The 10000-nt window shown below is 43.8% G+C and overlaps 1 protein-coding gene across 6 annotated transcripts in view; it reads right to left on the reverse strand.

Annotated features, from left to right (window-relative positions):
- The window catches only part of magi1b (membrane associated guanylate kinase, WW and PDZ domain containing 1b), a 153228-nt gene that overhangs the window by 49907 nt on the left and 93321 nt on the right, over nucleotides 1–10000 (reverse strand). For all 6 annotated transcript variants that reach the window (XM_053653112.1, XM_053653109.1, XM_053653114.1 and 3 more), the window contains exons 4-6: nucleotides 7162–7353; nucleotides 6273–6477; nucleotides 3547–3629 (exon numbers count right to left, since the gene is read on the reverse strand). In XM_053653112.1, coding sequence (XP_053509087.1) covers nucleotides 3547–3629; nucleotides 6273–6477; nucleotides 7162–7353 — 480 coding nt within the window. The remainder of the gene's footprint in view (nucleotides 1–3546; nucleotides 3630–6272; nucleotides 6478–7161; nucleotides 7354–10000) is intronic.

A 10000-nucleotide genomic window follows, 5' to 3' on the forward strand; every position in this document is an offset into this window, starting at 1 on the left:
TTAAAAATAAATAAATAAAGAAAGAAAGATTTTCCAGACTATAAGATGTATTTCCCCTCTAGCAGGTGCTGCAAATTATACACCGTTATAAATTCTGCATCAGCGTAATGTCGTCATCTGCTTATTTTTAACCAGGGAAGGAAAGAAATCACGCGCATTACATTAAAGCCAGCCATCTTAAAAGGCCCCGCCCACCCCCCCCCCCCCCCTCCCCCCCTTACCTCCCCCCTTTCTTCTACACATCAGACTGAAGAAAAAAAAAAAATCAACCTCTTGAAAATATACTTCAAGATTTTTTTATTACAACTTTTTTTTTTTAATTTTTTTTTTTTTATAAACGTCTTACGATATCCAAACGAGGTAACGGGACATTAAATACGCCTTCGTCTGAAATCATGACAGGTTCTCGAAATACTGTTATTTAAAGGATTCAAAATAATTGAGCATTTAAAAGTCAAGACTACAGCAAGTTAATGGAAGAAAAATAAATAAATAAATGCATACATAAATAAATAAAGATGTCCAAGTCTGGAGGAAATTAAGCGGATGAGTCTTCTTAAAAGGCCGATCCTCGGCACGTGAAGAAACGGTTCGTTTTTAAGTAAGCGGTCGATAAACACGAGCTCGTTAACCGACAGAATTCCAGGAAGCTGTTAATATTACAGGAAATCTTTAAGTCAGCTCGAGAAACATCTGGATGTGGACTACATCAACGTTTTTCAATATGGAGAATTATTATTATTATTTTTTTAAATCAGCCTTTTAAGTGCAGAAAAATCATTAAAAACAGGGCTTTTAGATCAATGCCCATGTCCACTGAAGGGATGATTACATTTTAACAATCCAGATCGATAATAATGGTACATTCATGCAGTTTATACAACAAATCAACACACAAAAAAAGTTTGTTTCTCTTCTCCGAGTAGTGAGAATCGAGGCTCTTAAACGCTGACCTTCTACTAGTCCGGAAAATATGCTAAACAATCGTTTTATCCAAACCTTCGCTCCTCTCGTGATCTGTACATGAGTTTATAGGGAAAGAGATAAGACAGATGGGCATCTTTACACTCGAAGCAAAAAGTCAGAACCTCGCGGGGAAGAACCCCGGATCGATCCAGAAGATAAATCCTTCCCGAAGCAAATTAAACAAAGTTAGGAATGGAATCTTATAGGAAATGCAATAAGGGCATTATTCCAGCATTATGGCTAGGAAACCGTATCGTCTCTGTAAACAGTCTCAGCGCCGCTGAGACATGTCTGATCACGTGACCTTTCAGGAAACAGCAAAAGACAGACGGTCATTTATATATTGTAGACATACGGCGGTTTATGAAGGTTATAGACGTGACATCACAAGACATACAAGAGTGTTGGAATGTTTATAAAAAAACGCTGTGAATTTTAAAGACCAGGAACCGGGGACAGTATTAAACGTACAGCCGAGTGCAAAAGTTTGCGTCCGACGGTTTCCGGTTGGAGGGAAGTACGATAAAATGAAACGCAGTGGAAAGTTAAGGAGGCGAGCGAGGTCATCGTGGGGGCGGATATTATTCTCAGAGCTGCTGGGAGGCTGGAGACAGATATTAGATAATACAAGGATGCATTATTATTTACATTACATTCAAAAAGAGAGATTCAGGGGTTGTTGTTTTTTTTTTTTTTCCCCCCTTCCCGCCTTTAGTATGAATATCTTGGGGTGCGCAAACTTTTGCACTCTGCTGCATGTTACAGAGCTGCCTGCTGTAGAGATTGCACAGTTACGCATGTCGTAAATCACTGCGTTAAATAACTGAACCAGGAAGTAAGAGCGTGACTATAGACATGAGTGATCATAACATGTCGTAATGCGTGGAATCGCCCGTAATATCCTGACGCGCAACCGGTAACACGTACGTCGTCTCGGTGTGCAGTCTTCTATACGTGTAAAACAGACAGGAGAGACTTTATGTCGAACATGAGTCGAGGCGTTACCGTTTCCTCCATGTGAATCTGTCAGGAGCGGGAGAGGAACGAGATCGTGACGGACGGCTGGATTAACCGCGTGCCTGAATCATATAAGCCTCTGCGGTCGCAAGCGTAACGTCAAACACGTGATCGCAGGCACGAGTATTAGAAAGACGTAATAAGAACGTGTCCGAGGATTACAGTGGTGATCTAGGACACGTTTTTTTTTTTTGTGGAGGTTTATGTCCGAACGAGCGTGGTTCGACACGATTCGCTTGTGAACGGTTCTGTGTTTCTGAACGAGTCACCAAGACGAACGAATCAGAATCATGAGTCGATTAATCGAAATCATTTAGCAAGCCAGGAAATTTAAACGTGCAAACCCGAAGCTCATCCATAACTGACTCTATGATCAGAGATTTTGAGTAGGTTTATGTTATTTGGTGCTTTTTTTTTTTTTTTTTTAAACATCCTTGAGTCAGTGAATCATTTTAGTCACGACCGAGACTCGCTCGTCTGTCACTCGGTAAACCAGCCGAGTCAGTGAGTTCGAGTCGTCCTTTAAAAGGTTCGTTCGTTCGTTCGAAATCATTTCGCAGACTCAGAATCATCTCCTCTTAGGACTGAGATTACGGCATAGAGTTGTTGTGACTCGAGTCATCCGAGTCGGTTCAGTCAAACGATTCGTTCGGATCTACTCGCTCACCCATCTCTGCTCTTCCTGCAGAAGCTTTCCTGATTCAGCTGATCAGTGTTAATTATTTTGCGAGGTCTATTTATTCACGGTCGACGTTGTATTGCTTTTGGATTACTATCTTCTTCACATTTGCATATGCAATCTGATCCTGTCGATGTCTTAACGAGGAAAAATGGCTCCCTGAGAGCCAGGAAACGTAGATGGTGCTGAACTCACCGGGGCGTCTGTGAATCATTTTATTCAGTGTGTGCTGAAAAATGAAATCGTCTTCACCAGAAAGCTGCACTTTAAGTATTGCAAGATTGTGAGTGTGTGTGTGTGAGTGTGTGAGAGAGAGGGAGAGAGATTAAGACAGACAGGCTGAAGAGGAAGAGGGCAGAATTTGTGTTGGGTAACGTGACTAATCCAGTCTGTCCTGAAGGATTTTAAGTGTGTGTGTGTGTGTGTGTGTGTGTGTGCGTGTGTGTGTGCGTGTGTGTGTGTGTGTGCGTGTGTGTGTGTGTGTAACAGGATTACGGCAGTGTGAAAAATGATACTGTAGTGCAACAGTGCCACCTACTGCAGCAATGCATGCATGTATGTATGGTATATTCTCTCTCTCTGTCTCACACACACACACACACAATGAATGAGATTCCATGCAGGAAATATAATCTAATTCATTTAATTTGATACACACATCAGCTATATATTTAGTTTATATGACTTCCAGTATGTGTGTTATTTTTAAACAAGAGAAATCTTCTCGAATGAAAAGTCTCTCACACACAGGACATCTGTCTCTAATCTAAGTGTGGGTGTGTGACAAACATACGCGTGTATGCAGGATGCAAAACCAACATCAACAAAACACACACACACACACACACGACGCTGAGAATGAAAATGAAAGGACGTGCTCGTACCATCATCGTCACACTCCTCCAGGGGTTTCTGGGGCTTGTCCAGGCACCGAGGGTCGATCCATGATGTGGTCTTCGTGTTGTGGCTGAAACGCGAAACATACAAGAAAACACGTGAGTTTTAGAGACGTCACACGACGACGTCCTGCCAGCTCGATATCACGTCTATCGACGCCCGTCGATATCACACGTATCGACGAGCCTAAACGAATAATTATCAGAACGTGTAAAGCCGTCCACAGCGGGCAAACCGGCACGGTCACAGATTTGTGGATGTTTTCCAGGGTGAACGGAGGCTTACTGGTTAGCACGTTTACCTCACACCTCCGGGGCTGGGGGTTCGAATCCCGCCTCTGCCCTGTGTGTGCGGATATGCATGTTCTCCCCTAGCTTCGGGGGGTTTCACCGGGTACTCCGGTTTCCTTCCTCACTCCTAAGGCATGCGTTGTAAGCCGATTGGCATTTCCAAATTTTCCGTAGTATGTGTACGTGTGTGTGTGATTGTGCCGTGCGATGGTTTGGAAAATGGACGGATGAATATTTTCCATGTGTACAACTGTAACACCTAAGACACAGTATATAAATAACCTGTTTTGATCGTTTTACCCCGTTTAGTATTAGTATACTATTAGTATACTAGTGTAAATCTGTTTGTATTTTTAAAGACAGTCAAACAACTGTTTTTAAATCTCAGATAGACAGATAGACTGACAGGCAGACAGAGAGATAGACAGACAGACAGGAGATAGATAGACAGACAGGAGATAGATAGACAGACAGACAGACATAAATAAAAGCATGTGCAATCCAGACTATTCTTCGGATGATGTAATAACTCAGAAATACATTTCCCCCCAGGCGATTGTTCTTTAGTACTGCTATAAGGGGACGAAATATAGTTTTTCTAAGCAGGAATGGAAATCTATACCACTTACTCGTGCCGCTTCAAGCCCGACTCTCACACGGGTTTAGTTTTTTTTTTTCTCAAAATCTTCCATTTTTTATTTTTATTTAAAGTGACATTTTATTCATGAGAGTAGACAGAGGAACAGCATTTTTCTTTATTTGTTTGAAATATTTCCATGAAATCATATTTTGAGAGCCTGACTTGTAAAATTTTAATATTTGGTGTACTACCACAATGAAACCGGACAGACAGACAGACAGACGGACGGACAGACAGACAGACAGACAGACAGACAGACAGACAGACAGACTGACTAACTGATTAACTGGAGAAATAAACAAATGGAGTCTTACATAAGAGTTAAATCCTTTCATTTTTGTTGAAATATATAATGTTCCAATATGCCCATCAGCTCCCATTTCTAGATATATTGTATTTAATAATCATCTACATATTTGAGTATGTTTTTAAAAATAACAGGAATTGATGGGTCTTGCTGATTAACCGGCACCGATAACGATAATTACTGGAACTCTCGGTTATCGGCAAAACCCCACCCCGATAGTTTTCCTGGTTGCGTCCGAGAAGGGTCCACTGTCATTACACGGTACGAGAGCGGCCTCTAGAGGCCGAATTTTGGTACGAAATTTGATAAAAACTGACCAAATTTTGTTGTGTTATTTGCAGTGTTTTTATTCATTTAGGATATTTCCCCCCCCTTTTATTTTGTCTTATTTACTTTAATATTTATTTCCAGTTAATAAATAAATATTTATATACATGTATTGCATTAAAAAAAAAAAGTACAGTACATTTTCATGGTGCAGTCAGTAGGGTTTATTTTCCTAATAAAGTTGGGCGATATTTTACTCGGTGTCAGTTTGAAATCGGTTATCGGCTAGGTAGGTACCGCCCGACTTCGCTATCGGTCTAACCTGTATAATCGGTCGACCTCTAAGAGGTAAGAATTATTATATGTATCGATGTGCATCAATAAAACATTTGGAAACTGTCGAAATATATTACTTTTATAATACATTTGGGTTTAAAAATATTTCAATATTAGGTTTAAGTTGACATTTGAAAAGATAATTAAGTTAATGGCTGCGAGTCAATTTATTTCCGAATCAAAATATTTTCAAATCATCAAACCCTAGCTGTTAGTTCAAGTGGAACTGTTTCCCCAAACAAGTGGTTTCTACAGGATAAGCTTCATTCTATCACGAGTAAATTACGGGGGGAAAGAAAAAAAAAAAAAAGACTATTTCCATCTGCTACTTATGCTACAGTTTAATTATTGGTGTAATAGAGTGTCATTAATAAATCATCCTCATTAAAGAGTTTAATTATCACTCATGGCTGCAGTATATGGGCCGAACGTGATGCAGTATATTAAAAACACATTAGTGATTTTCATTACTGCAGAATTTCCACTAGAGCGGCGGAATTAATCATATTTTAATCATTGTTTTTAGATTCTTCAGTTCTGACACGACGTCTCGCTCACACGTTGTAACCGTCTCTCCGGCTGCGCAGAGTGACGCTGTGTTTATTCATCACTAATAAACATTTCCCTCAGCATCATTAGGTTCATATTTAGCATTTAAGATTAGTTCGAGTCACCCTGAAGCGGATTATTAACTAAAAGAGGATAACGCCAGTCCTCATAGCAACTTGGTTTAAAAAGCCTTTTCTACTATTGAAGTAAAAAAAAAAAAAGAAATCTGATTTTTAATAAAATACTGGTTAAAAACGTAAACACGGTATAAAAGCTACAGCATCAACGTTAGCATGTTTTCAGATGGAATGATTTCTTCCTTACTCTATGAAGTAGACCTCGCCGTTCTCGGTGTAAGCCATCTCCCAGTTTTCGGGTAGAGGTCCCAGCGGGTCCTCGTCCGTGGGGTGGCTGGGGTGCGTGTGCGTGTTCTGCGTGCTCTCCGTGGTTGCCGTCGGGACGCTGTTGAGCTGGTGAGATGGGGCGAAGGGGTGGACTGAGGGGTGTTCGTCCGGTTCACTCGAGTCTCCTACACACACAGGGGGTGAAGCTCAGACCAAACCAGGTTCAAGTGTAGCCCTCACACACACACACAAACACACATGGAGAAAGACTCCCTGATTATAGACTCAATTCTGCTCGAGTGTTTTCTCAGTTCAGCTCCATCAGGCCCTGGGGGTGGAGCTCGGTTAACAGCTCCACCCCCTCACTTCCTGACCCATCTGGGGTGATCCAAAGCCGTTTACACATACCTAACACCTACGTGTCTGTGTGTAACTGTCAAACACACACACACACACACACACACACACACACACATGAAATCAACAAGCACGTCTCCAGTGCTGAGGTTAGAGTCAAGAGCCAGAGCAGAGACACTGATTTCTTTATAGCATGCGCGCACACACACACACACACAATTTCATTAAACCAAATGGACTCAAATTGAATTAAAATGAACTGAATAAACTGCCACAATTTAACCTGTGTTAAAATATTAAGCATTAAAATTAAAAGTATTAAAATAACCAATTTCTAATATCCACATCTGCTTGCTTTCTATTAAAAAGCACCGATACCGGCCACGACAGCCAGATGGCGCTCTTTTGTCTCCCATCCTGCCTGCCAACACACTCTCTCGCGCGCACACACACACACACACACACACACACACACACACACACACACACACACACACGCGCGCGCGCTTCACCTGTGAAGCTACTGTTCATTTCAGGAAGCTCATCCTCATCCTCTGTGTCGGCGGGGGCTATTCCAGCATTCTGCATCTCATTGTAGGACTTGGAGCGACGGGGTGTGGTCTCCTCGTTGGGCGACGCCTCTCCGCCAATCACTTTAGCAGCGGCGGGCTGGCTCGGCGGTTTGGGTGTACCATAGTAGTTACCTAGGCAACAAGGGCATATCAGGATTGATTCGAGGAGGAGAGAGGAGCGCGCATGTATGTGTGCGTGTGTGTGTGTGTATGAGGACAGCGGAGGTGAGTGTAATCGAGGAAAGGCGTCATGGCAGGGTCTAGAGCCTGAGGAGAGTGCTTTTGGTGATTTGTGGAAGAAGAGGCGGCGACCTGGAGTGACATTAAACTGTGTGCTGAGGAAGAAAGTGATTCAGACTGCAGATGGAGCTTCGGCTGCTTTTAGCTCCGGTGTCCTTTTGTCCATTTTTAAAAAGATAACACACTTATTTCTTTTAAATATATAATAAAAATCAATTCGTAAACAAACCTTCACTGAATGAAATAATAAATAAAATCAAATCTAAATAAGATAGAGACAATATCATTGTATAATTTTTTACATTTTTTTACGTGGAAATAAAAAGCATGTTATCTTGTTACAGAATCAGACCGGTATCAGATATCTAATGTAGCATTTAAAGGCCTGATACTGATTCTGGATATCTGATCCTGGATAAAGGAGATTGAGGTGATGCTAGCTTGCACAATGCTAAGCTGCTAATGCTAAATTGCCTAGCTTCATAGCCTCACCAGTGGAAACCTAAAGGAAACCTTTATCCGGTCATAGACTTGCTTTGAATTCTGCCTCCTCATTAGTAAGCCAAAAAATACAAATATCATATATAATATAAATTATAATCATTATCATTGGTGTTGTTATTTTTGTTAAAATTGGACAATTATAATTGGGCTGTTCAGCCGTGTCAGGTTTTCTTTGTTGTTGAAAAAACAAAACAGTGACGGGGAGAGATGGAAAGACAGAGAGGGAGAGCGGGAGAGACAAAGACAGAGGGAGAGCGGGAGAGAAGGAAAGAGAGAGAGAGGGAGAGCGGGAGAGAAGGAAAGACAGAGGGAGAGATGGAAAGACAGAGAGGGAGAGCGGGAGAGACAAAGACAGAGGGAGAGCGGGAGAGAAGGAAAGAGAGAGAGAGCGGGAGAGAAGGAAAGACAGAGGGAGAGATGGAAAGACAGAGAGGGAGAGCGGGAGAGACAAAGACAGAGGGAGAGCGGGAGAGACAAAGACAGAGGGAGAGCGGGAGAGAAGGAAAGAGAGAGAGGGAGAGCGGGAGAGACGGAAAGACAGAGGGAGAGCGGGATTGACAAAGACAGAGGGAGAGCGGGAGAGACGGAAAGACAGAGGGAGAGCGGGGGAGACGGAAAGACAGAGGGAGAGCGGGAGAGACGGAAAGACATAGGGAGAGCGGGAGAGACGGAAAGACAGAGGGAGAGCGGGAGAGACGGAAAGACAGAGGGAGAGCGGGAGAGACGGAAAGACAGAGGGAGAGCGGGGGAGACGGAAAGACAGAGGGAGAGCGGGAGAGACGGAAAGACAGAGGGAGAGCGGGGGAGACGGAAAGACAGAGGGAGAGCGGGAGAGACGGAAAGACAGAGGGAGAGCGGGAGAGACGGAAAGACATAGGGAGAGCGGGAGAGACGGAAAGAGAGAGGGAGAGCGGGAGAGACGGAAAGAGAGAGGGAGAGCGGGGGAGACGGAAAGACAGAGGGAGAGCGGGAGAGACGGAAAGAGAGAGGGAGAGCGGGAGAGACGGAAAGACAGAGGGAGAGCGGGAGAGACGGAAAGACATAGGGAGAGCGGGAGAGACGGAAAGAGAGAGGGAGAGCGGGAGAGACGGAAAGAGAGAGGGAGAGCGGGAGAGACGGAAAGACAGAGGGAGAGCGGGAGAGACGGAAAGACAGAGGGAGAGCGGGAGAGAAGGAAAGACAGAGGGAGAGCGGGAGAGACGGAAAGACAGAGGGAGAGCGGGAGAGAAGGAAAGACAGAGGGAGAGCGGGAGTGATGGAAAGACAGAGGGAGAGCGGGAGAGACGGAAAGACAGAGGGAGAGCAGGAGAGAAGGAAAGGCAGAGGGAGAGCGGGAGTGATGGAAAGGCAGAGGAAGAGCGGGAGAGATGGAAAGACTGAGAAAGAAAGAGAGAGGGAGCGATGGAAAGACTGTGAGAAAGAGAGAGAGAGAGAGAGAGGGAGAGATGGAAAGACTGAGAAAGAGAGAGAGGGAGAGGGAGAGAGATGGAAAGACTGAGAAAGAGAGAGAGAGAGAGGGAGGGAGTGATGGAAAGACTGAGAAAGAGAGAGAGAGATAGAGAGAGAGAGAGAGAGAGAGAGAGAGAGGGAGAGATGGAAAGACTGAGAAAGAGAGAGAGGGAGAGAGAGGGAGGGAGTGATGGAAAGACTGTGAGAGAGAGAGAGAGAGAGAGAGAGAGAGGGGGAGAGAGGGAGGGAGAGATGGAAAGACTGTGAGAAAGAGAGAGAGAGAGAGAGAGAGGGAGAGAGGGAGGGAGAGATGGAAAGACTGAGAAAGAGAGAGAGAGAGAGGGGGAGGGAGTGATGGAAAGACTGTGAGAAAGAGAGAGAGAGAGAGAGAGAGGGAGAGAGGGAGGGAGAGATGGAAAGACTGAGAAAGAGAGAGAGAGAGAGGGAGGGAGTGATGGAAAGACTGTGAGAAAGAGAGAGAGAGACTGAGGAACTGTGTGAAATGTCCATGGCTTGTCCAGTAAACCCAGCTCACATGTTCTGGACACTGTGTGTTTAAATAAAGTTCTCAAACAGATAAACTCAT

This window comes from Ictalurus furcatus, chromosome 21 (genome assembly GCF_023375685.1).
Source record: "Ictalurus furcatus strain D&B chromosome 21, Billie_1.0, whole genome shotgun sequence".
In the NCBI taxonomy this organism is placed as follows: Eukaryota; Metazoa; Chordata; class Actinopteri; order Siluriformes; family Ictaluridae; genus Ictalurus; species Ictalurus furcatus.